The sequence below is a fragment of the Hoplias malabaricus genome, chromosome 18 (genome assembly GCF_029633855.1).
Source record: "Hoplias malabaricus isolate fHopMal1 chromosome 18, fHopMal1.hap1, whole genome shotgun sequence".
Lineage (NCBI taxonomy): Eukaryota > Metazoa > Chordata > Actinopteri > Characiformes > Erythrinidae > Hoplias > Hoplias malabaricus.
The window spans coordinates 4110614-4137200 of NC_089817.1; the positions used below are offsets into that span (position 1 = coordinate 4110614).

The window sequence follows — 26587 nt, forward strand, 5'->3', positions numbered from 1 at the left end:
CCCTTAATGTTTTAAAAGTGGCTAAACTCAGTACAAACAGATCTATAAATATGAAACTAGTCCCTGCCTCTTTCCCCACCCCTCCATCTGCTGCTTATCTGAAGCTTGAAAAGCCCACCTCACACGTCTATAGGACTGGTTAATCAGGTGTGTGCTGTATGAAATCGTGGCTGTGGAACCTTGTGGTTTTAGAGCGGAAATGATCGGCCAAGATGCTGATAGTTTATTCACTTTGGATACACCTTCTAACAGAAACAACACCACAGAGGCATGTTGACAAGGCTAAACAGCACACAACGTACATGCTAAAATTAATAGTTCATTAATAGTTCATCAATAGATCAATAGTTGGCCGGCACGGTGGCGCAGCAGGTTAGTGTTACAGTCACACAGCTCCAGGGGCCTGGAGGTTGTGGGTTTGATTCCCGCTCCGGGTGACTGTCTGTGAGGAGTGTGGTGTGTTCTCCCTGTGTCTGCGTGGGTTTTCTCCGGGTGACTGTCTGTGAGGAGTGTGGTGTGTTCTCACCGTGTCCGCGTGGGTTTCCTCCGGGTGACTGTCTGTGAGGAGTGTGATGTGTTCTCACCGTGTCCACGTGGGTTTCCTCCGGGTGACTGTGAGGAGTGTGGTGTGTTCTCCCTGTGTCTGCGTGGGTTTCCTCCGGGTGACTGTCTGTGAGGAGTGTGGTGTGTTCTCCCTGTGTCTGCGTGGGTTTCCTCCGGGTGACTGTCTGTGAGGAGTGTGGTGTGTTCTCTCTGTGTCTGCGTGGGTTTCCTCCGGGTGACTGTCTGTGAGGAGTGTGGTGTGTTCTCACCGTGTCCGCGTGGGTTTCCTCCGGGTGACTGTCTGTGAGGAGTGTGATGTGTTCTCACCGTGTCCGCGTGGGTTTCCTCCGGGTGACTGTCTGTGAGGAGTGTGATGTGTTCTCACCGTGTCCGCGTGGGTTTCCTCCGGGTGACTGTCTGTGAGGAGTGTGATGTGTTCTCACCGTGTCCGCGTGGGTTTCCTCCGGGTGACTGTGAGGAGTGTGGTGTGTTCTCCCTGTGTCTGCGTGGGTTTCCTTCGGGTGACTGTCTGTGAGGAGTGTGGTGTGTTCTCCCTGTGTCTGCGTGGGTTTCCTCCGGGTGACTGTCTGTGAGGAGTGTGGTGTGTTCTCACCGTGTCCGCGTGGGTTTCCTCCGGGTGACTGTCTGTGAGGAGTGTGATGTGTTCTCACCGTGTCCACGTGGGTTTCCTCCGGGTGACTGTGAGGAGTGTGGTGTGTTCTCCCTGTGTCTGCGTGGGTTTCCTCCGGGTGACTGTCTGTGAGGAGTGTGGTGTGTTCTCACCGTGTCCGCGTGGGTTTCCTCCGGGTGACTGTCTGTGAGGAGTGTGATGTGTTCTCACCGTGTCCACGTGGGTTTCCTCCGGGTGACTGTCTGTGAGGAGTGTGGTGTGTTCTCCCTGTGTCTGCGTGGGTTTCCTCCGGGTGACTGTCTGTGAGGAGTGTGGTGTGTTCTCCCTGTGTCTGCGTGGGTTTCCTCCGGGTGACTGTCTGTGAGGAGTGTGGTGTGTTCTCTCTGTGTCTGCGTGGGTTTCCTCCGGGTGACTGTCTGTGAGGAGTGTGGTGTGTTCTCACCGTGTCCGCGTGGGTTTCCTCCGGGTGACTGTCTGTGAGGAGTGTGATGTGTTCTCACCGTGTCCACGTGGGTTTCCTCCGGGTGACTGTGAGGAGTGTGGTGTGTTCTCCCTGTGTCTGCGTGGGTTTCCTCCGGGTGACTGTCTGTGAGGAGTGTGGTGTGTTCTCCCTGTGTCTGCGTGGGTTTCCTCCGGGTGACTGTCTGTGAGGAGTGTGGTGTGTTCTCTCTGTGTCTGCGTGGGTTTCCTCCGGGTGACTGTCTGTGAGGAGTGTGGTGTGTTCTCTCTGTGTCTGCGTGGGTTTCCTCCGGGTGACTGTCTGTGAGGAGTGTGGTGTGTTCTCCCTGTGTCTGCGTGGGTTTCCTCCGGGTGACTGTCTGTGATGAGTGTGGTGTGTTCTCTCTGTGTCTGTGTGGGTTTCCTCCGGGTGACTGTCTGTGAGGAGTGCGGTGTGTTCTCTCTGTGTCTGCGTGGGTTTCCTCCGGGTGACTGTCTGTGAGGAGTGAATATGTGAGTGTGTGTGTCGCCCTGTAAATGGAATAGCGCTCCCTCCAGGGTGTGTTCCCACCTTGCGCCCAATGATTCCGAGTAGGCTTCGAACCCACCGCAACCCTGAATTGGATAAGCGGTTACAGACAATAAATGAATGACAAATGCTCTGGGGTCTCTGGTTTTCTCCCACAGTCCAAAAACATGAAGTTTAGGTGAATTGGTTTCTCTCAGAACTGTCCTGGTGTGTGAGTGAATGAGTGTGTACGTGAAAGAATGTCTGTTTGTGTGAGTGAATGAGTGTGAGCCCAGATATGGATTGGCGCTTTGTCCTGGGTGAAACCCTAGTGCCCGATGCAGTCCTCCAGGTGGACGGTTGTTCCTGGTCGAGAGTACGCCGCGCGATTGGCTGCCGCTTCTCACCAGTGTGTGTGTGTGTATTTAATGTTGAGTGTTGATTGTAAAGTGTTCTTGTGTTTCTAGAAAAGCAGTATATAAGTGTAATGTTAAATAAAACACATTTAGCTGCATATTTGGGGCTCCTCATCCAGGCTGGGGCCTATAAGTCAAAGGAAGAATCGACAGCCAGTCTTTCAAACAGTAAGATGCCATCAAATTCTCACAGCAGGGTTGCGGCTTGTAAATAAAAGTCTTTTTAGAGGCTCAGGGTCTGTTACTTTATAAAAATTGGGACCAACTACATTCTGACCCTTGATTTCAGAAGAAAGAAGAAATGCTGGACTAGCGTCTGTCCACAGACTTGTGGCCACGCCGCAGGGGGCGCTGTGCGCGGCTGAGAGAGAGGCTCCGCCGCAGAGGAAGAGAGGCCCGGTCACGGGGTTGAAAGGTTGCGAGTGGTTTCATCATTTTGCTGCTGGTTTTCGGAGAAAACTGAGCCTCGAGGTGTGTGTGTGTGTGTTTATAAAAGTGTGTGAAGATGCTGAGGACGGCGGTCTGGCGCGCGGGGGGTGGTCTTCTCAAGGTAAACGAATACAGCTTTGAACAACAGAGATATTATTAACATGATCAGTATCATCTAATACCTCCTAGAGGAAACAGAGGGAGTGTGAGTTACATGCGCTTATGTTTATGTCTCAGATCCATTAGATATAGTCAATACACCTATCAGCCATAACATTAAAGCCACCTGCATTGACCACACATGAGCACTTTGTAATTCTACCTTGTTGATAATCCCAAAGGAATCCACAGAGCAGGTGTGATGTGGTGGTGGATCATTCTCAGCGCTGCAGTGACACTGACGTGGTGGTGGTGTGTTAGTGTGTGTTGTGCTGGTGTAGAGTGGATCAGACACAGCAGTGCTGCTGGAGTTTTTAAACCCCTCAGTGTCTGGACTGAGAACAGTCCACCGACCAAAAACATCCAGCCGACAGCGTCCTGTGTCACTGATGAAGGACTAGAGGACGAGCGACACACACTGTGCAGCGACAGATGAGCTACTGCCTCTGAGGAGTGTCTCACAGAGTGGACAGGGAGTGGACACAGGGTTTAAAAACTCCAGCAGCACTGCTGTGTCTGATCCACTCTACACCAGCACAACACACACTAACACACCACCACCACGTCAGTGTCACTGCAGCTCTGAGAATCATCTACCTGCCAAATCATATCTGTAATTATAGATCCACACAGTGCTCCTGTGAGGTGAAAAACATGTTGTGTGCATTGGTAAGAAGAACTACAACTGGATATTATTCCTAATTTGTTTCCCATTGTGTGTCTGATTATTGTGTGTGTGTGTGTGTGTGTGTGTTTAGCACACTCGGCAGACTCTCCCAGTCCTGTGGGGGTCTCGAGCTCAGCAGCGATGGGCTTCCAGTCTCCCCATGAACACAGTGATTCTGTTCGTACCGCAGCAGGAGGCCTGGGTGGTGGAGAGGATGGGGCGTTTCCACCGCATCCTGGAGCCGGTACGCTCATGCACTAGAACATCACATATATAAATACGAATACATTATAGCAATACAGCCTCATCTTCATTCATTCATTCATTATTTGTAACCCTTATCCAGTTCAGGGTCGCGGTGGGTCCAGAGCCTACCTGGAATCATTGGGCGCAAGGCGGGAATACACCCTGGAGGGGGCGCCAGTCCTTCACAGGGCAACACACACACTCACTCACACCTACGGACACTTTTGAGTCGCCAATCCACCTACTAACGTGTGTTTTTTTTTTTTTTTGGACTGTGGGAGGAAACCCACGCAGACACAGGGAGAACACACCACACTCCTCACAGACAGTCACCCGGAGGAAACCCACGCGGACACAGGGAGAACACACCACACTCCTCACAGACAGTCACCCGGAGGAAACCCACGCAGACACAGGGAGAACACACCACACTCCTCACAGACAGTCACCCGGAGGAAACCCACGCAGACACAGGGAGAACACACCACACTCCTCACAGACAGTCACCCGGAGGAAACCCACGCGGACACAGGGAGAACACACTAAACTCCTTACAGACAGTCACCCGGAGGAAACCCACGCAGACACAGGGAGAACACACCACACTCCTCACAGACAGTCACCCGGTGCAGGAATCGAACCCACAACCTCCAGTTCCCTGGAGCTGTGTGACTGTGACACCTACCTGCTGCTCCACCGTGCCGCCATTAAGCCTCATCTTGTTAATTGTTAAATATCATCTCCTGAATGTTGCATTCTCAACGTGTTTCTCGTTTCTTCAGGGGTTAAACTTCTTAATACCGATACTGGACCGAATCCGATATGTGCAGAGCCTGAAAGAGATCGTGATAGACGTCCCAGAGCAGTCGGCTGTGTCTCTAGGTTAGGAATCGTTTGCTTTTCCTTTGGGATTTGTTGAATTGTGGGTATGTTGTTGTCAAAGTGAATGTGCTTTGTGTTTTTCAGACAATGTGACCCTCCAGATAGATGGAGTTTTATATCTCCGGATACTTGACCCCTTTAAGGTAGGTCATGCCCAGTTTAGTCCTCCTCTTGTTGTCTTTTAGGTAACAAACCTTTTCTTTAAATCCCTGCTCTGCTCTTGTCTTCTTCAGGCCAGTTACGGAGTTGAGGATCCAGAGTACGCTGTAACTCAACTGGCACAGACCACTATGAGGTCTGAACTGGGAAAACTCACCCTGGACAAAGTCTTCAGGGTACCAGAGGCTTGCACATTGTTTTAGTTATAGCGCCACACACTGCTGTGTTCACTAGCAACAACGTAGGTTTTTAACTCTACTGCATTTTAACAGGAGAGGGAGTCTCTGAACTCCAACATTGTGCACTCCATCAACCAGGCGGCGGACGATTGGGGGATTCGCTGTTTAAGATACGAAATCAAAGACATTCACGTTCCTCCCCGGGTTAAAGAGTCCATGCAGATGCAGGTGAGCGTCCTGTGGTTCTGAGGTTGCGATGACGGTGTGATTTAAGTTGCTGTGAACGTTGCTGCAGCCCTTTCATTCATCAGTCACTTGTGTAGTGTTGTCTGGAAGGAGTCACACATGTAGACACTAAAGCTACATTCACACAGCAGGGAAAAGAGGCCTAAATCTGACAGTAGTGTGAACAGATGACGCTCCTTAACCGACTCACATGCGCAAAAAAGAGCTATGGGACTGAAAGCCATTCCCTAACACTTCAGATTAAAATGGAAATGTTTAGATGAGTGTAAACACGGATGATTCCTCACAGTTGTCGTCCGTTTTTCCTGCCCAGCCGTGTGAAATAATGAGGAGCCCCCCCCAACATTCCAGTTTGGCATTTTAGACTTTCAGAGCGGCATGGCAGGGAATCTGACATGGATTTGATTTCAGTAAAACAGTTGCCCAAATCCAGATTTAAAAAATCCAGATTCAGTTTACACATCTGTGTCACACATGAAATAAAAAGGTCTGTGTGAATGTAACCTAAGACGATAATTTAGTAAAATGATCCATTCTTTATTCAGTTGCTTGAATCCTGTTGTTTGAATAGAGGATGTTTCCGTGATTATAACCCTGCGCAGGTGGAGGCTGAGCGAAGGAAAAGAGCCACAGTCCTGGAGTCTGAGGGAACGAGGGAGGCAGATATAAACGTGGCTGAAGGACGCAAACAGGCTCAGATTCTGGCGTCCGAGGCACAGAAGGCAGAGCAGATTAACAAAGCTGCAGGTACGGTAACACGCTTCTGTTGATGCTGTTTGGAGAGAGAGGGAGAGGGAGGAGGGAGAGAAAGAGAGAGAGAGAGGGAGAGAGTGAGAAAGAGAGAGAGAGAGGAAGGAGAGAGGAGGGAGAGAAAGAGAGGAGGGAGAGAAAGAGAGAAGGAGAGAGAGAGAGGAGGGAGAGAAAGAGAGAAGGAGAGTGAGAGAGTGAGAAAGGGAATGAGAGAGAGGAGGGAGAGAAAGAGAGAAGGAGAGAGAGAGGGGGGAGAGAAAGAGAGAATGAGAGAGAGAGAGGAGGGAGAGAAGGAGAGAGTGAGAGAGAGAGAGAGGAGGGAGAGAGAGAGAGAGAGGAGAGAGAGAGAGAGAGAGGAGGGAGAGAAAGAGAGAAGGAGAGAGTGAGAAAGGGAGAGAGAGGAGGGAGAAAAAGAGAGAGGAGGGAGAGAGAGAGAGAGAGAGAGAGAGAGAGAGAAGCCAAGCTGAGAACCTCTCAATTATGAAGCTGCATGTTGGTGTATTTACTTTCCCAAAACCGACCTGTTTCTAGCATTTGATTTACGAGTTGTGTTTGTGTTTTTCACCAGGTGAGGCGAATGCGGTGTTGGCCAAAGCAGAGGCCAAAGCAAAGGCCATTAGACTGCTCTCTGCGGCCCTGACACTGCAGGTACACATCATGAGTCTTGGAGTCATCTTTATTTTCCCTAAAAAAGCACATAGGAGAGTTGTGCTGATGATTACATGCTGTTTGTGTTTTCTGTCAGAACGGAGACGCCGCAGCGTCTCTCAGCGTGGCAGAGCAGTACGTCTCTGCCTTCTCCAACCTGGCCAAAGAGTCCAACACTATCATCCTGCCCTCCAGCACCGGAGATGTCTCTAGCATGGTCACTCAGGTCAGTTTAAGTACTGTTCGTTATCCTTTAACCCTCTGAATATCTGGGCTTCACTGATGAGTATATTCCTAATAGGAATGTGTAACCCTTCCTAAGGAAAAGTATAAAGTGCTGTATACGTTTTGAAAAGCTGGAAAGCATGGTGCCGACTAAAGCCCGATTTATACGTCTGTATCTAGCCTATGCCGTAGGAAACGCGTCAACGTGAACCCATGCTGTAGCCCACATGCTGTGGTTTGTGATGATGAAGTATCCACATCTTTTTGTTCATGTAACGTATCCAAGCTCCTTCTTTTCTTTCCTCTCTCTCACCAGGCAATGGCTATTTACGGGAGTTTAGCAAAAACACAATCTCAAAAACCAGCGGAGAGCTCGGCTGCTGTAACAGAAGATGCTCAAGGAGAGGAGAGAGCTGTAACCGAACCTCAACCCACGTCCAGCCTTTAGAGCCCACTCTTTAGCGCTGGTCCAAACACTGATCCAGGACCTGACGGACACATACTTGCAACAAATTGAATTCATAAGAAAAGGAAGGGGTCAGAGAGAATGTGTATGTTCTTAAAATGCTGTTTATAGACCCAGAGACAAATGATAAGAGCTATAACATCAGAGTTAATGGATAGAAGGGCAGTTTCCACTGGGGATGGCCATAACTGCAGTCGTTTGTCTCTCTGTGTATGTGCCCTGTTTTTGGTTTGTTTTTTTGTTTTTTTAACCGAATGAACTGAAATATGTTTATCCTTCTGCTTTATACCAGGTTTCTGTCCAAATGTAGAAAATATACTTATTTACAAATTAATGCATGGTGTGATACTTATTTTGATTATTATTACTACTATTTATTTATTTATTTATTTATTAACTTTGATGGAGTGGCGTGGTATCGCTCCAGGGGTTGGACCCTCTCCTCCCTGTGTCTGTGTGGGTTTCCTCCAGGTGCTCGTTTCCTCCCACAGACCACTGTAAAAAAAATATATATATAAAAAGCAACACATTTTTTTAAACAATATTTATACAAATATTTGCAAAACTTAAATTTGTAAAAAAAAACAACAAAAAAAAACAGAACACAGTCCTCTAGCCCACGTTTGACATTGGATCAGTGACCTTTTCTCAACAATGGTTTTCTACATAGACTCTCAGAGCATGCCATTAAAATAGGCTGAATGGCATATTGATTTAAACCGTAATAATTTAAATTTTTTTAAAAAATATTAAAATTTGTTTTAATATTATTTGTTTTTATTTTATAATGAAATAACGAACCTGAAAAATGTAATGTATATAAATTACATTTAACTTAACGAATCACAAAGCTAAAATCTCAAAGAATAATAAAAGTCGCGACTTTTATTTTGATACACGTACCCCTCAGTGGCCAGGAGCAGCGCATGGCGACGGAGGAGAGCGGACGCAGGTGATGAGGCGATATAAAGCAGAGAAATGGCTTTAATGAGCTCTGTCTGCGGTTCCTGATGAAGCTGGCGATATTTACTGAGAGAGACGGTGACGGTCCCGGTTCCGAGAGCACAGAGAAGGAGACAGAGGGCAAAGAAGAGAGAGAAGAGGACGAGTAGAGCTGTGCAAGGTCAGTGTGGTGAAGACCCTCGGACAGAACTCGGCATTCACTCCTCTCCTGTCCTCACTGAGACCCTCTGAGCCGAACTCACACGACTCGTATCGACTCTCCAGCTTCAGTAAACAGGGGTTACCTCAATACACTTTTAAAAAACTACATTTATTCCTCTGCTGATATAATATTGGCACATTTTCGTGTTTATTGCTCTTTGCCATTGTACAAAGTTTAGCACGTTTAGAACCTCATTTGCAGCATTTAAACCCATGTCTTCCTTCATTTTCTGCTTCAGTTGATAGACCCTCTCTGTTTAAACAGTGCAAAGAGATGGGGTTCATGACTCTTCTCCAATGTCAGTCCAATGTCTGCTTCTGCAAATGTTAGAGGTTATTTTTTTAACTTAAAGGAACATTAGGTAGAAGTTATACCTTACCAATGCAGCTTCAAAATCCTTGTGATGACCCACTGACCTCTAAAAGGGATAATAGCTCTACTGTTGTTGCTACTCTAGGCTCAGCGCTGAAGAAACTGCACTGTGTAATTTTGGAGGAGGGTAGGGATTCAGGGCAGTGCTGTAGAAGTGATTTACGCTTTGCAACTGTAGGGCACACATACAAAATCTTACCTAGTGTGGCTTTAAGCACAGGGAATGAAGGTGAGTTTGTAGCTTAGCTGTTCTTCCAGTGGTCCAGTCTTTACGGCCATAAAGGGGATCTGCGCATGTCACAGCAAGATCCGGAAAGACAAGAACGTTCTCTGTGCTCCACCTGCGCTGATCTGAAGGCGAACAAAACCCCCGCGTCACAGCAAAGATATGGCCATTACCTCCAGGCTGTGTTTGGAGAAAACACGAGCAGCAGGTGGTGAAAAGGAGACGTGGCCTGCTGTGGAACAAGGGGTGGAGGTGGTGTGTTCTGGGGTTGTTTGGCAGCACAGGAAACGGGTCGTAGATTTCACTATATATCTGGAAAACTCATTAATCTATTCATCTTTTGCAACTGCTTCACCCTGGTCAGGGTCATGGTGGGTCCTGAGCCGACCCAGAGTCACTCCCAGGACAGAGCCTCAAGTCCATCACAGGGAAATATCAAGATAAAGTGGACTGAAGCTGAAGACTTTTCCAAAGTGTTCCTAAAACTTCACAGTGACACACTGAAGCTGCAGTGTGAACACACTTCCTGAACTGAAGAGTTGGTGAAGCATGTGAAAGGTGTGTAACACTGTCCCTGTCAGTGCACCCAGGCATTGGGATCCACGTGGACCAAGGAAACAGCGCCCCCTGTCTAATTCCAGCAACCCCAAGCTTTCTTAGTAGGAGGTCTCTCATCCAATCACTGGCTTAGCTTCAGTGGGTTTCGCGTGCGTGAAATTCTTGCTGTACACATCAGTTCATTCATCCTTTGCTTTCCTCTCCTCTACAGAATGAAGAGGCTCCCTGTCCTGGCCCTCCTGCTCTGGATCTGCTCGGTGTTTTATGTGGGTGTCTTCCTCTTCGTGGGCGGTTTCCTCCTGGTGCGTCTGGAGGTGAACAGGACCAGCTCCTGTGCAGACGTCCTGCCGCCGGGAGCCGACGCCAAGGGAGATTTCTGTCTGAAAGAGCCTCGTTTCCGCAGAGCCGTGGTCCTCATCATCGACGCCTTGAAGGCAGAGTTTACACACTATGACCCGGAAAACCCCTACCCCAGGCCCTTCCAGAATAAACTGCCCGTGCTGAACGAGATGGTCTCCTCTCGGCCGTCCCAGAGCAGGCTTTTCACCTTCAGAGCAGATCCGCCCACCACAACCATGCAGAGGATCAAAGGCTTCACCACTGGCTCCCTGCCCACCTTCATCGACGTGGGCAACAACTTCGCCTCCAGCGCCGTCCTCGAGGATAACCTCGTCCACCAGCTGGGTCAAGCAGGTGAGGAACAAGACCTGTCGTACCGTATCGTTGTGTTATTGAGTCGGTGGCTAATGAAGCTCGCTGTTCTCTCCCGTGTGTGTGAAGGAAAGCGAGTCGTCTTCATGGGAGACGATACCTGGGTGAGTCTTTTTCCCAGAAAGTTCCATCGCTCCCTCCCTTTTCCGTCATTCAACGTGAAAGACCTGCACACCGTGGACAACGGCATCCTCCAGAACATCTTCCCTACGTGTGAGTTTGCCCCGGGGGGGGGGGTCCGACGCTTACCTCTTTAGTGTGTCCTCGAGCTACGAGGCTAATGTAACTAACACGTGATGGCAGCTTACACCTAACCAGTGTCGAGACAACCATATAATGCCATCACAGAGTTATTAAAACTGTAGGAGCCCCCAGTTGTTTGTGAAGGTACTGCAGGGATGATGCCTGGTTGAATACCTCTTCTATATCGTCTGTATAAACTACATAAAGCTATAACAGTCTCGATTATGTGATAGGACGCACAACCATGTGCAGATAAGGTATAACAACCCTGTCTTCCTCACAGTGGACGGAGATGACTGGGACGTTCTGATCGCTCACTTCCTGGGAGTGGATCACTGTGGGCACAGGTTCGGTCCTGACCACCCCGCCATGGCTGAGAAGCTCACACAGATGGACGACGTTATAAGGTCAGTGATCATAGTGTGTGAGAATCTCCAGGAGCCCAGATGACCCCAGTTTAATGAGCAGTCAGTCAACTGACACCCGTTTTCAATAAAGCCTTGCCCTGTGGAGCATAGCCTTGTTCACTAAGGGACTCCGAAGTAATCAAATCCTTCATCTGAAGTGAGTTAAACTTAATAGAACGGTTGTGAAAGTAGTTAACACTCATTTTCATATTCTTTGGTAATCCCAGAGGCCAGCAGTCAACGACCGGTTGTTTTTGTGTTTCTGACCCTAGGTCAGTGATTAAGCGTCTGCAGAACGACACGCTGTTGGTGGTGATGGGGGATCATGGGATGACGGACACAGGAGATCACGGAGGAGAGAGCCAGAAAGAGACGGACGCTGCTCTTTTCCTCTACAGCGGATCACCTCTCTTCCCAGCCCCTGGCTTGCAGGTCAGAGACTGGAGTACCCGCACACCGAGCGTGTGCAATAAATAGTGGTTAAGAAGATGGCACACAGCTCGTCCTGTTCATTATTTATTAGACATTTCAGCGAGTGTCCAGTTTGGAGAACGATTTGAACGTGTATTTGTGCTACGTGTGTAGGTGGAGCCGGAGGTGGTCCCTCAGACAGATTTAGTGCCTACGCTCGCGCTGTTGCTGGGTGTGCCCATTCCCTACAGTAACGTGGGGCAGGTTCTGGTGCCTCTCTTCCCCGAAAACAGCTCTGTGGGTGCACCTGCAGCCCTCAGCCAGACGGAGGCGCTGTGGATCAACGTCAAACAGGTGAGAAATAGCGAATCTGATCAGTCGGTTAACTGAGAAGCACGTTTCACAGACCAATACATTTTCCATGTGAACGAATATAAACATGCGCTGCACCTCCTGCGCGTTCGGTTTAAAGAAATATTTCACTGTGATTTATTTGATTGACGCTTGACTTTGCCGCAAAACTCTCACCCTCAGTTAAACTCTAGTAGGGGGAGCAGTGCCTCAAACTCCACACACAAGTGCTGCCATTGGCTCACTACCAAAGCATCTGCACGACATACGTATCACATATCAGTCTGTACGACATACATACAACATATTTATATTGTTGTCCAGTCTTGATTTACATTAACGTCCTCCTGAATGAATCTGAGCCATGGTTCTTGGTGTCATTTTTGTCTTTGTCCTCTGTTCAGGTGAACCGCTTTCTGGAGACATACTCTCACATGGCCAAAGACATCCCAGCAGACAGTCTGTCTGAGCTCCAGTATCACTTCTCCCGGTTGAGTTCCGAGTACCTCGACCGTGTGAAAGAAGGGTCTCCTCCCTCCGCCGAGCTCAGGGTCTCAATGCAGGCGTATCTGACCTCAGTGCGGGAGACCTGCCGCGCCTCCTGGGCTCGTTTCAACCCCTTGAAGATGGCCGGGGGTCTTCTGGTCCTCGGCCTGGCATGTGTGGTGTGTTTCCTGCTTTCAGAACTGTCCCTCGTGGTCCTGCAGAGTGGAGTCCTGAAGGTCTCTGTGATCTCTGGGGTCCTGGGGGGTGGAGCTGCAGTAGCCGTTCAGTTGCTCGTGATGGGATTCGTGGAGATCTCGTGGTGTTTGGGAGGCGCGGCACTGATATCTGAGCTCACGTTTCTGTGGAGGGTTAAACGGAGTGTTACCCGAAGCAGGTAAGGCACCCTGCAGTGACACTGACGTGGTGGTGGTGTGTTAGTGTGTGTTGTGCTGGTGCGAGTGGATCAGACACAGCAGTGCTGCTGGAGTATATTGTATGATTTCAATGTTTTTGTTGTTTTTGTCTCTGCAGCTCTTGTGGACCTCTCTCTGTCTGGCGCCTCTTCACTCCTCCGCTCCTCGTCCTCCTCCTCCGCTGCTGCTCTTTGCTCTCGGACAGCTACGTAATCTCCGAGGGGAGAGTGGTCACTTTCCTGCTCTTCACGCTGGGCCTGTATGTCCCTTTGAGGCTGAACTGGGACGGGCTGCTGATGTCCAGTTCTCCTGCGGACTCTCAGAAAGCTGCTGGTCTCCTCCCGGCCGCTCTGCCGCCGTCTGTGGTGCGGCGGGAGAGCACCGCCCTGCTGGTCAGTGTGGGGGTCCTGGTGGGCTGCCTCTATCTCTCTCTCTCTTTCCACAGCTGCCGGGAGGAGCAGGGTTCGTGCCAGCCGTCCGTCTTCCTCACGCCTCTCTCTCGTGTGCAGGAGAGCAGGATGAGGAACCTGTACTATGTCCTGTCCCTGGCCTCTCTCTCTGGCTGGGCGTTCCTGCTCCACCGCTGGCTGAGACACTTCGGGAACCTGAACGTCCCCAGTGTTGCTGTCTTTACTGCCCGCTTCCTTCTGCCTCTAGCCTCCATCTGCATGGGCCTGCACTGGGCCGTTAGTGCCACTCCAGAGGACAGCTTCAGGAACCTGGCCGAGCTCATTAGGTACGTTCTGATCGGACCCAGTTTGGTAGATTAATGTAGTTTGGGGTGTGGGCACCTGAAAACCCTCTGAAATCTCTGGAGGGTCTCAGTAAACTGTCTGTCCCACTTTTGCTGGATGGGTGAACATTTTCTGTGAGGATATGATTGCGTTCAGCCATCTTGAAGTCAGGTGCAGATGTTGCTGCTGGTATCGCCACTGGGTTTGATCCTCACCTCACTCTTACTGTCCGCAAGGAGTGTGCTGTGTTCGCTCTGTGTCTGTGTGGGTTTCCTCCGGGTGACTGTCTGTGAGGAGTGTGGTGTGTTCGCTCTGTGTCTGTGTGGGTTTCCTCCGGGTGACTGTCTGTGAGGAGTGTGCTGTGTTCGCTCTGTGTCTGTGTGGGTTTCCTCCGGGTGACTGTCTGTGAGGAGTGTGATGTGTTCTCTCTGTGTCTGTGTGGGTTTCCTCCGGGTGACTGTCTGTGGGGAGTGTGGTGTGTTCTCTCTGTGTCTGTGTGGGTTTCCTCCGGGTGACTATCTGTGAGGAGTGTGGTGTGTTCTCTCTGTGTCTGTGTGGGTTTCCTCCGGGTGACTATCTGTGAGGAGTGTGGTGTGTTCTCTCTGTGTCTGTGTGGGTTTCCTCCGGGTGACTGTCTGTGAGGAGTGTGCTGTGTTCGCTCTGTGTCTGTGTGGGTTTCCTCCGGGTGACTGTCTGTGAGGAGTGTGATGTGTTCTCTCTGTGTCTGTGTGGGTTTCCTCCGGGTGACTGTCTGTGAGGAGTGTGGTGTGTTCTCCCTGTGTCTGTGTGGGTTTCCTCCGGGTGACTGTCTGTGAGGAGTGTGGTGTGTTCTCTCTGTGTCTGTGTGGGTTTCCTCCGGGTGACTATCTGTGAGGAGTGTGGTGTGTTCTCTCTGTGTCTGTGTGGGTTTCCTCCGGGTGACTGTCTGTGGGGAGTGTGGTGTGTTCTCTCTGTGTCTGTGTGGGTTTCCTCCGGGTGACTATCTGTGAGGAGTGTGGTGTGTTCTCTCTGTGTCTGTGTGGGTTTCCTCCGGGTGACTATCTGTGAGGAGTGTGGTGTGTTCTCTCTGTGTCTGTGTGGGTTTCCTCCGGGTGACTATCTGTGAGGAGTGTGGTGTGTTCTCTCTGTGTCTGTGTGGGTTTCCTCCGGGTGACTGTCTGTGGGGAGTGTGGTGTGTTCTCCCTGTGTCTGTGTGGGTTTCCTCCGGGTGACTGTCTGTGAGGAGTGTGGTGTGTTCTCTCTGTGTCTGTGTGGGTTTCCTCCGGGTGACTGTCTGTGAGGAGTGTGGTGTGTTCTCCCTGTGTCTGTGTGGGTTTCCTCCGGGTGACTGTCTGTGAGGAGTGTGGTGTGTTCTCCCTGTGTCTGTGTGGGTTTCCTCCGGGTGGCTGTCTGTGAGGAGTGTGGTGTGTTCTCTCTGTGTCTGCGTGGGTTTCCTCCAGGTGCTCCGGTTTCTTCCCACAGTTGGTATGCGGATTGGCTGAGACATTGTGTGAGTGTGTGGGTGACTGGGTGTGTGTGAGATGCCCTGTGATGGACTGCAACCTTTGTGCGCAGTGATTCCGAGTGGGCTCCAGATCCACTGTGAGCCTGATTTTTGTTCCAGAGCCCAGTGCTTGGAAGCTCTATACCTTCCCAGCCATCACTTGGCATTGACCGTAGGCTCTTGTGTAGCTCCATGTTGATTGGCATCGGAGTTTTGATTCAGAACTAATTATCCAGCATCAGTAGTCGTCCTCACGGAGGTACCTGTCACTGAATGCTATCACATCCTCACAGCAGTGTTCTTATATGTAGTGTATAAAACCTTCCTGCTATAAAGGTCCATGTAGTGTAATAGAGATGTAATTACAGAAAATTGTAAAGGTTTAAATGTCTGTCCTGTGATTTTCAGCTTTGCACAGATAGTTTTGCCGAGGCTGGTCTTGGGTTTGCTGGCTCTGGGGCTCTTGCTGCTGTGGCTGGACCCTCTGACCGTTTTCCTGAAGTCCCGGACCCCTCTGAGCCCTAGAGGCTCGTCCATGCCTCCGCCTCAGTATCGCGCCAGCACTGGGATCAGCCCCCAGGCCGAACTGCAGCACCTCATCCCACAGCTGTACCAGCGCATCCGCCGATCCTTAGAGGCCGAAGGGGGCTCCGGTGGGGGAGGAGGGACTGAGGGGTCAGAGCCCCGGCCGGCTGTGGAGGCGTATGGACTCGGGTCCGTGTACTCGGCCCCTCTGCTGATCCTGTGCGGCCTGCTGGGCCTCGGTTTGCTTCTGCTGCACCCTGAAGGCATGGCCTTAGCTTTCCTGCTAATGCTAGCACAGGCAGCTGCCTTACTGCACCTCCACGCCTCTGCCAGCTCCATATCATCTCTGCAGAGTCACAGCAGTAAGCTTTATATGTCATTTATCATACATTTATACATTATACATTAAGAATCACTTTGTTTATTTAATTACTGAGAAAGTATTAACAAGGGTCAACATGTATGTGATGTGTGTGTTGTGATTCCTCCTCAGATGTGTTCAGTGTGCCATGGGCTCCGGTGGTCCTGTGGTCACTGGCTGCTACTCAGTTTTTCCACGCCACCGGCCACCTGCCCACTTTCCCCTCCATCCAGTGGGGGGCAGCGTTCGTGGGGTTTCCACAGGGTCACTCGGGCACAGTGTTGCCTGCCGCACTCGTCACTCTCAACACCTTTGCCTCTCACATCATATTCGCAGGTACATAAAAACACTCTTTTACACTCTACATTTACACCCTATTTTCATCAACGGGAAAAGGATGGGGGCTTCCAAATGGTGCGGTGGTCTTGGTAAATGACCCGGTCACTGAGAGAAAGCCAGGTCATGCCGAAGAGACATGTAACCATCCCACCCCACCGAGGAGCAGTTGTGTGTTATGTTCTTTTCTCAAGGGAAGACTCAGAGCTCCTGCTCCTCGCTCCACAATGCTGTGCACTCAGGGTCGGGGTGAAGCGGCTCGTTGTCCTTTAAAGGAACAGACGCTGAAAGCATTGAGAGAGAGGGGGGGACGCTGCTGTGGGGTTTGAGAAACTTATCTGTGGGAAAAGAGGGAGAATATGTTCCTTTTAATAGTGACTGAAGTGACCTAGAACTAGGGAGAGATGCCACATGAACAGGGCTTGTTGTTTACAATGCGTTTACAGGAAAAAATCAGGATTGAGATCGACTTAAATTCATTTTTTGTGTGTGTGTGTGTGTAGCTGGTTGTCCTCTGCTGCTGTTCTGGCCGCTTGTCTGTGAGGTGCGAGGTTCTCGAACCCTTCGCTCGGCGGCTGCAGGAGAGGATGGAGATGACGTTGTCATGGAGATGAGGCTGCGGGAAAGCCCTCAGCAGTTCAGCTCAGCTCTGTTGCAGCTCGCAGCTCGCTACCTGTTCGTCAGCGGTGCTCAGGTACACGCAAGAGCCGTTACAGTTAGAGCAGCATGTCTCACACAACGTGCTCAACTTGGATAGGGTTTGTAAAATCTAACAGCTATTATAACACACGGGATGGGTCGCCATGGTGTAAAATCACTGTCATGGGACAGAAAACTTCTGGAACTGAGATGAAACCCTGCCGTGTGTGTGTTTGGGGTGTGTTTGTCATGCCTCAGGACTCTCTTGTGTCTCCAGGTGTTGGTAACTGTGTTGTGTTTAGTATATTTGTGTGTACGTGTTTAATTTCTTATGTGGATGTGTGTGTATAAAGGTGTTGGCATCGGTGTGTGCTGCTGCGATCCTCAGGAGGCACCTCATGGTGTGGAAAGTGTTTGCACCCAAGTAAGTGACAGACACGGTCTAACACCCCTCTTAAGACCCACCTATTTTAGACTTGATTCATGGCTGTATTACTGTGTGTTTTCAGGCTGATGTTCGAGGCGAGTGGCTTCCTCGTGGCCAGTGTTTTTGTGCTGGTGGGGGTCACTCTAGTCCTGAGGGTGGACGTAGCTGTGGCTCGTTTATTTCAGAAACTCCTGCCAGGAAACACCAGGTAGCGCCGGAAAGCGTCTGCTCCAACACGACTGCCAACAAGACAACACCGTATGCACTGCTCACTCCTTCAGGGCCCTGCCCTGTTTCCTGTCTGGACCAAAGAGGTGTTGGAGTGACCTCACTCTCTCTGGATCTCCTCTTGAGGGGACGTGGAGCGCTGCTGATGAATTACACTGGTACTGTGAACACTCTTGACTCTTATACGGAGTCTTTTGAGGCACCGCTGCCTTTGTGGGTGAAGAGGGAGAGATGGAGAAGCCTGCATTTATACTGCCATACACACCTCTGACCCAGAGGCTGCTTTTCATGAACCTAACCCTAGCTTAAATAGCTGGACGTCTGCAGGATCTGTTTGTGGAACTTCTGTAAGTCTACGGTCACCACGCTCGATGCCAGGCGCTGGCCTGTGGAGCAGTGGAACCGTGTTCTCTGGCGTGTCGGTACCTTTGGGATCAGTCGGAGTGGCAGAACTAGTCGTCCAACATCAACTTATCCTTGTGGTAGTATGCAATCAGATCCACACACAAGTGTTCAGAGGCTAAAGCCTTTACAGAAGAATGACAAACTGCACTCCATGTTTACACCCTTCATTTCAGAGGACGTGATGGATGAGCAGATGTCCAAAACCTTTGGCCTTAGCTCTTTTGTCGTTTTATTCCAACGATTTTTGTGATATTAAAAAAGACCTTTGTCGTAATTCATTGTATTCAACGAAAAAAATAGCCTGAAAACTAAAGTGGCGAGTGAAGAGTTTATTGGGCGTTGAGTTCGTTCTGAGCTCCATCAGGAAAAAGCACTGCAGAAGATGGATTTGTTCTGTTCTTGGCGATGATATTGTATCCGAACGTAAGGTTTTGGTTTAGACGATTTACAGATGGGGATTTTTAATACTACAAAACATACCAAAAGAGCAGGAGTTTTCATTTGGAATTATATTATACATTACAAAACGTATTTGTACACCTAATAATAACAGCATTGTTTTTAGAATGGATTAATCTGTTGCCACAGTGCCCCCTGCTGGTGACATGGAACTACAGGGTGGGCCGTTTATATGGATACGCCTTAATAAAATGGGAATGGTTGGTGATGCTAACTTCCTGTTTGTGGCACATTAGCATACGGGACGGGGGAAACTTTTCAGGATGGGTGACGACCATCTTGAAGCACACCATTGTTTTTCTTGTGAAATTCCCAATGAGTTTGATGTGTCACATGACCCTCTTCGCATTGAAAAAACAAAAGTTGGATTCAAAATGGCCAACTTCAAAATGGCCGCCATGGTCACCACCATCTTGAAAAGTTTCCCCCCCTTCCATACACTAATGTGCCAAAAACAGGAGGTAACCAAACATTCCCATTGAATTAAAGTGTATCCATATAAATGGCCCACCCTGTACATATTAAGGTGTGGGAATGTGATAATAAAGCACTGTGATGGACTGGCTCTCTCTTCAGAGTGTGGTCCTGGACAGGATGAAGTGGTTAGAGAAGAAGAACGAATAAATGAATCTGTCATAATAAGATGTGGGATTGACATAATACAGCAGGGGAACGAGAGATTGAAGTAAGTAACGTCCTATGTTTTACTAAGTCTGTCCCATAGTCCCATGCCTTAAGTCATTCCCACGCACTAAATATCTCATTCCCACACCTTGTTAACTCATAGGTATATGTCACTAAGTCGTTCACATGCATAACATTTATTACTGGTGATGTCCCCAACAGGGCTCTGTGTATTTGTATTAATTCATTCTTCAACAAATCACATCATGAGTTTTTCCTTTTCCCTTCCAAAGTTACACATTCCAAGTTTTATCACCTTATTTTCTGATGCAGGGAAAGCACCCATCACCCCTTAGGCTTCCTGTAGTGTGTTACAGTGTGTCAGAAATGATCATACCCTGAAATACACTGTGGAGTGTTGACAGTCGATGAATTAATTTCAGTCTGTTACATTTATTCCATTGGATTAGGCACCTCTGGTTTTACAGTAACTACAGAGTGGGCCATTTATGTGGATACATCTTAAGCACACCATTGTTTTTCTTGTGAAATTCCATTTTGGATCCAACTTTTGTTTTGTTTTTTCAATGGGAAGAGGGTCATGTGACACATCAAACTTATTAGGCCGACTTCAAAATGGCCGCCATGTTGTAAGGTGTCCCATATAAATGGCAATTAGCTGTTGGAGTCAAGCGCTAACTGCTGGTCGTTGCAGTTGTAGTCCTACTTTAGCACACCACTACTTGACGCAGATGGGTGTGGAATAGTTAAAACCAATCCTGTGCCAATTTTCGATGAGTGTCAGTAAAAACAACTACTTATTTTCTCAAGGTATTGACTCAGTGTCACACAACTTCAATTCTGTGAGTGACACAACACCAAATAACCACCCGCTGTCCCAAAATAACGACATTCTCTTTTAAAATCAGTAGCACAGAATGTGGAAATGTCTTAAGAATTCAAAATTCCTGAGAATATGTCCGAATTGGGACTGTATATATTTATTTTGATTTAATACATTTATTCTAAGTGATCAGCTTTTGAAATGAGACCAATTTGGGGGAGAAATAAGTGATAATTTTGAGAATGAGCCAAACACTCATCAGCATAAGTCTGAATTTTGCCTTCCTGCCTCCTGAGAACAGGTGTCGGACTCCCTGAGGGCTCTGGGGTTTGAAGACAGTTTCTTTCTTTTTTTAACTGTTTTTTTCTGTGTTTGGTTCAGTGGAGCAAACGCTAGTCTTTCTGGTCTAATTCTTTCTTGGCAATAAGCGCTCCGCTCCGTTTCAGGGTCAGTCCGGCGATGATAAACAGTGCTTTGCTCGGCTGGTCAGGTCAGAGGTCATTAGCTTTATGGGCCTTGAGTGGTGTGACCTGAGGGACACGTCTGATTCCTTCACTGCACATTGACTTCTATTTATTTGCAGTTGATCATTTGTGTGTTACTGATAAATTAACTTAATTTGTTTTTATTTTTTTTTGTGAGAAATTAATGGCTGATGGTCTGTTTACGTTTAGCCATAAATTCCAGAGCTGTGTTAACTGCTCGTGTGTGTGGGTGTGGGTGTGGGTGTGTGTGTGTGTTGGGGGGAGGTTTTGGCTGGATGGATTGTTATCTGAAATACTGTTTACTAATGTATTAATGGGTGATAACTTGATTAAGAGGGCGTGAATGAAATCTATAAATGTATTACAATTGTTTTAAATGAAATGATCATGGACGAAGGAGACACTGATTAAATATTTTCTACAGTTTGAAAATGAATGTTGTTTGTTTGAATTATTTTACCATAAAGCCACCACACTTAAGATTATGGGCGACTAAAATGATATAAATATAAATTTATACATAAATAAATAAAAAATTGTCATGAGAAGAGCACACTTTATTTTAAGGTTTTAAATTTATCTATACATTTCTATACATATCAATTTTTGGGCTTTTTCTCTATTTTTACTTTCATTTATTTTATATATATATTCATATTTCCACATTTTCTTAGTTTGTGTTTCTGTACTTGTATGTTAATTGAGTGGGCAGTCCTAACCTCACTCGAAGGCAGGATTGGTCAGTTTTGTGAACCATAGAGAAGCACGGTCCGGTTCATAGGGTGTAGCAGTTCTGCTAGCCGCCATTGTGAAGCTAATCAAAAGATAGCAAAGCTAGCCTTGGTCATGACGACATTAAGTTGTTCGGTTGCTTCTGTCTGGTTCACCAAACTGACCAATCCTGCTTTCGAGTGAGGTTTGGACCGCCCACTCATTTAACACACAGTTGCAGAAATACATGCATAAATAAATAAAAGTAAAAATACAGAAAATTTTATGGAAATGTATAGATAAATTAAAAAATATTTACTTTAAGTCTGGCCTTTTTATGACAACAATGTATTTATTTTTTTTATAAATTTATTATTATATTTATTTATACTTATATCATTTATTTTTTACCTCCATATAAAATCTGGCTGCTGAGATAAGACTACTTCCTTCATCATACAGCAGAGGGCGTCGCTATCCCACGATGATAATAACCTGCTTTAAGGCGCACCCGCTGTGGACACAGACTTTCAGTTGTTCACACATAGTTTGCGTAACCTTGACAGAAAAGCTTTCAATGATATAAGAATTTCTGGAGCAACTGCACATGAGCCTGAGGTTTCCCTCTGTAAGCATTTGGCTGTAGAACAGTGGAACTGTGTTCTCTGGAGAGGGAGGTCACCGTCCTTTACCTCTGAGATAAATTGCCCAGACCCCTCAGGACCCCCACAGAGCAGTGGATCATTCTCAACGCTGCAGTGACACTGACGTGGTGGTGGTGTGTTAGTGTGTGTTGTGCTGGTCTAGAGTGGATCAGACACAGCAGTAGCTGCTGGAGTTTTTAAACCCCTCAGTGTCTGGACTGAGAACAGCCCACCGACCAAAAACATCCAGCCGACAGCGTCCTGTGTCACTGATGAAGGACTAGAGGACGAGCGACACACACTGTGCAGCGACAGATGAGCTACTGTCTCTGACTCTACATCTACAAGGAAGTAGGAGTGTCTAACAGAGTGGACTGTGAGTGGACACGGTTTAACTATAGGTTCTGTTCTTTAAAAACAGGAAAACACTCATCATTGAAGTAGTTCTTGTATCTGTTGTGATAAACCGAGCTAGTCCAGGATGGTGGCGCTCTGACCGGACACAGGGAGGGACTTCCCAGCTTTTCAGTCAGTCAGCTTTTTATTTGTTTTGCTTCCTCCACAACATGCTGCCCTCATCCTGAGTTTTAACCTGAGAAATGATTTCCCATCTTCTTGGGAAGGTTTGCTTTACTTTAAGATGGAGAGTAGTTACTCAGGTTTTTCTACAGCTGTTAGAACCCAGGGGGGTCTCAAACTGGAGGCTGTGGACCCCTGGGGGGGGCTGCTAAGGCACAGTTGAAAAATCCACATTTCTGTATGTGGATTTCTACTTAGCTAATGCATTCATTTCAGCATCACTGGATTAGTGTAGTATAATACACATAGTTCTGTTACAATTATACACAATTACCCCAGACCTATTACTTATAATATTATAGTATACTACAGGGTGGGCCATTTATATGGATACACCTTAATAAAATGGGAATGGTTATATTTACTTCCTGTTTGTGGCACATTAGTATATGGAAGATGTAGTATATGGGATACGAGACGTGCAGCACCTGAAACTACAGACACTGGAAGCCTGTGCTAGCATTTCTCCTGCGGTGTTCCTATCAGTGTGTGAAGAGTGGGAGAAGAGGGTTGCATTGACAATCCAACACAATGGGCAGCACTTTGAACACATTTTATAAGTGGTCAGTGACTTGTAAATAACTCATGAAAGAATAAAGTTACGTTAAAACCAAGCACACCATTGTTTTTCTTGTGAAATTCCCAATAAGTTTGATGTGTCACATGACTCTCTTCCCATTGAAAAAACAAAAGTTGGATCTAAAATGGCCGCCATGGTCACCACCCATCTTGAAAAGTTTTCCCCGTCCCATATACTAATGTGCCACAAACAGGAAGTTAATATCACCAACCATTCCCATTGTATTAAGGTGTATCCATAAAAATGGCCCACGCTGTACGATAAATATAGAGCACACAAGACCATGACAAGTGTATTTTCTTATATTAAACTTTATATAGGCTGCAGAAGTATGCCATACCAGTCAAATCCTAAAGTACCCTACTACTATAGTACACTACTGTACTATTACACACTAAACCATTTCTTTAAATTACTGCTAATATAGTGTAGTACTTGGCTGTAATGTACTATGTAGTATTCTAGTATATAAGCATTGTGGATTATGGATCATTAACCACTGAAAGTGATTTGGATAAATAGATCCAGGGGTATGGTATATGTGTGAAGGACAAGGAGAAGCCAGGTGCTGACCCCTCCTTCCCCAAGACAGGGTCTATATCTTGGATTTTCTACATGGTCAGTCATCCCTAGACGCAGGTAGTCCAAACAGTCATGAGTGAAGTGGCAGGGGTCCTTTGGTCACAACGCTATTTCACTCATCTACTCTAGCATCTACACTAAGTGCTATAATGTGTAATAGTCGGTAATCACTAAAGTGCATTAATATGCTACATTATAATTCATGAGTATGCTCCTAAATATAACACACAGTCAAATGTACTGAGTCATCACATCGGTACAGAACAGCACTAATAAAACCTTATGAATGGGATGTAGTTCAGCTCCAAGGAGGTTTGAGATGATCAGTAGCTGATCTGTGCCACGCGTTTTTTTTGCTTTGGTCCAGGAATCTTGGAGAGTTCAAAATGAGTGGGATGACTACAGAGCTTCTGGAGAAGTTTGTGGTGTGAGCAGATGGCAGTGGAATGAATGGAGTAGAAGGCTGTTTACAGATATATATCAGATCTAAACATTTATATCTTCCTTCTGTTGCATCATGAATCCTCTCCCCCCTGGGCCTCAAGTTCCATTATCATCTCCAGCTCTGTAGGAAACAATGGAGCTTTGTTTCTCTCCTTTTGCAGGGGAAGTTTTTGTTTTTGCAGACAGTTTGTGGTGGTTAAAAAAGCAATGAGTCACTTCGGTCACCTCAGTGTAGCAAAGTGGTTATTGATTCATTTTACTATTTCAGTTTTCTATAAAGGAGCAGATTACACTGATGTCACCATCACTCCAGAGATCACAGTTCTACTGCTCCACAGCCGAGTACTGGGGCCTTAATACCCCTCAAGCCAAAATTTGGCATTGGCTATTGTCACCTTTGTGGGGGTGGGTGGGGGTCAGAAGGACAAGGTACAAGGAGTGGGGATTGAGGTAAGTGCAGGAGATTTTAATAGAAGACAGCACTTAAACACAAAGGATAAGGAGCTAAATACAAGGGCTAAATGCTAAATGCTAAACATGATGCTTTAAACATAGAACACGCTATAACACAGCATTAATATGAAACAGAGACATGAAGCACATACCACACACAATGACCCACAACCAGAAAACACTGACAAGGACTATGTCATGACAACACACGCAACACGTGACCACGTGACACTAGAAACACAAGGGAAGGGTATCACATGACCTGGGAACAAGCAGGAAGCAGGCACAAGACAGAGGGAACAGTCACATGACAAGGGGAGCACAAACAAGAAACAATACAAAACTAGTCACGTTACAGCTGTAGTGACCTTAGCCTCGTGTGGCTGCTCCAGAGTCCCCCATTTTGTTTTTATGCTTCTCTATGGAGGTTATACACTGAATGATACCTGGATTAGGAACACCAGCCTTCTTTCTACACTCATTGTCCATTCTCTTATCTCCACTGACCACAGAGTGTGGTCCACCTGCGTCTCTGTGTACTTTATGTAGTGTAGAAACAAGGTAGGTGTTCCTAATTTAGTGATCATCCAGTATACAAATGGTGTACACCAGAATACACCACACTGGGGTTTTGCCCTTCACTGAGGCATGCGAATGAACACTCATTTTCTACAATGAGCATGTCATTTTCCAATTTTTTTTTCCTTCACGCTATAAAACCGCTGTTATAGTGACGCCTAGTGGTCTTCTTGTATGGTTAACATGGGGGACACTCAGTATAATACCGTAATATTATAATATTTAAACCACATCCTTGTGGTTCATTTTCTCAGATCCACTGACCATACAGGAGCACTTTGTAGATCTACAGTTAAAGACTTGCCCTCTTTCACCCTGTTTTCAATGGTCAGGACCCCTACAGCTCCACCACAGAGCAGCTATGACTAGGGTTCAGTGCAGTGACACTCGGTGGATTTTGTGTGTGTGTTGCGCTGGTACGAGTGGATCAGACACAGCACTTACTGCTCGAGTTTTTAAATCCAGACGAGTCATGGATTCGCGACTGAAAATAGGAACAATGCTGTGAGGGTTTTAGTGACAACCACCAGAGCGTTAGTGAAGTCAGGCACAGATGTTGATTGATTAGTAAGGTCTAGCACTCCAACTCATCCCAGAAACACTGAGTGTGCTCATCACTACAGACAACACCCAGTTCAGCATCTCCATAACCTTACACTGAGATGTTTTATGCTTCTCTAGCCTGCACTAGGGTAATATGTGAGGTGTCTCCAGTGCATCTCATTCCAGGAAATGTTTTTCTAAAGAGACTGCGTTCAGAATTAGTGTCCACAAATGGACATACCGTTTAAGAAGGTATCCAAGCTACATCCATATCACACTTGGCTCTAGGTGTGGTCTTGGCAGGTGATGATGAAATGCCTAACCGACAGACTGTCCCTTCTTGTTTTGCTCCCTTCCTGGAAAGTTCCCCCCACCCTCTACATGTTCTGGCAACTCTAAGGGGATTTCCAAAAAGCTGGCAGCATTCCAGCGGAAAAAGACAGACAAGCCAAATAAAGATCATAATTACCCGCCAGTGGCTTGGAATGATCTACACATAAATATCTAAGTGAACCTTAACTACAGTAATGTGCAGACGTCTTGGGTCCCAGGGACGATATATAAATATATACATAAAGCTATTTAACTGTTCAGTGAGCATTTTATCTGGAAAAAAAAAACCCATTCCCATTATAATGTTTTCAAATTAAAACCAAAAGGGACGTGTAAAATCGCTTTTTGAGTGCATTAGCACATTCATTGGGCGATCTGGAGCTCCTACACACCCACACTGCGAAATAAAACAACCCAGTCAGTGTTTTCTGAGCTGCCTGAGTCAGTAAACAAGGGATAATGAGCTGCACTTTACTTAGGGTGTTTTTATACTTGTCAACTTTGGTTGAATTAAAATGAACCTTGGTGGGATGACTCTCCTAGGGCAGTCTCCTACCCTCCTCCAAAAGTTACATAGTGCAGTTTCTGCAGTGCTGAACCCAGAGTAGCAACGACACAGGCTTTATTTTCCCTATTACAGCTCAGTGGATCATC

The 26587-nt window shown here is 47.2% G+C and overlaps 2 protein-coding genes across 2 annotated transcripts; both read left to right on the forward strand.

Moving 5' to 3' along the window:
• Positions 1 to 2911: 2911 nt before the first annotated feature.
• stoml2 (stomatin (EPB72)-like 2) lies at positions 2912 to 7917 on the forward strand. Its single transcript, XM_066651362.1, has 10 exons — positions 2912 to 3086; positions 3883 to 4035; positions 4820 to 4919; positions 5004 to 5062; positions 5153 to 5254; positions 5351 to 5485; positions 6106 to 6250; positions 6822 to 6901; positions 6999 to 7127; positions 7443 to 7917. Exons 1-10 carry the CDS (start codon positions 3042 to 3044, stop codon positions 7572 to 7574), a joined length of 1080 nt encoding a protein of 359 aa, XP_066507459.1. The 5' UTR covers positions 2912 to 3041; the 3' UTR covers positions 7575 to 7917.
• A 604-nt stretch (positions 7918 to 8521) lies between these two features.
• pigo (phosphatidylinositol glycan anchor biosynthesis, class O) lies at positions 8522 to 20709 on the forward strand. Its single transcript, XM_066651553.1, has 13 exons — positions 8522 to 8715; positions 10125 to 10606; positions 10694 to 10837; positions 11151 to 11274; positions 11547 to 11706; positions 11860 to 12039; positions 12441 to 12916; positions 13054 to 13671; positions 15561 to 16039; positions 16171 to 16374; positions 16878 to 17068; positions 17367 to 17437; positions 17523 to 20709. The coding sequence occupies exons 2-13, from the start codon at positions 10126 to 10128 to the stop codon at positions 17650 to 17652; spliced, it is 3258 nt and encodes a 1085-aa protein (XP_066507650.1). The 5' UTR covers positions 8522 to 8715; position 10125; the 3' UTR covers positions 17653 to 20709.
• Positions 20710 to 26587: the final 5878 nt, after the last annotated feature.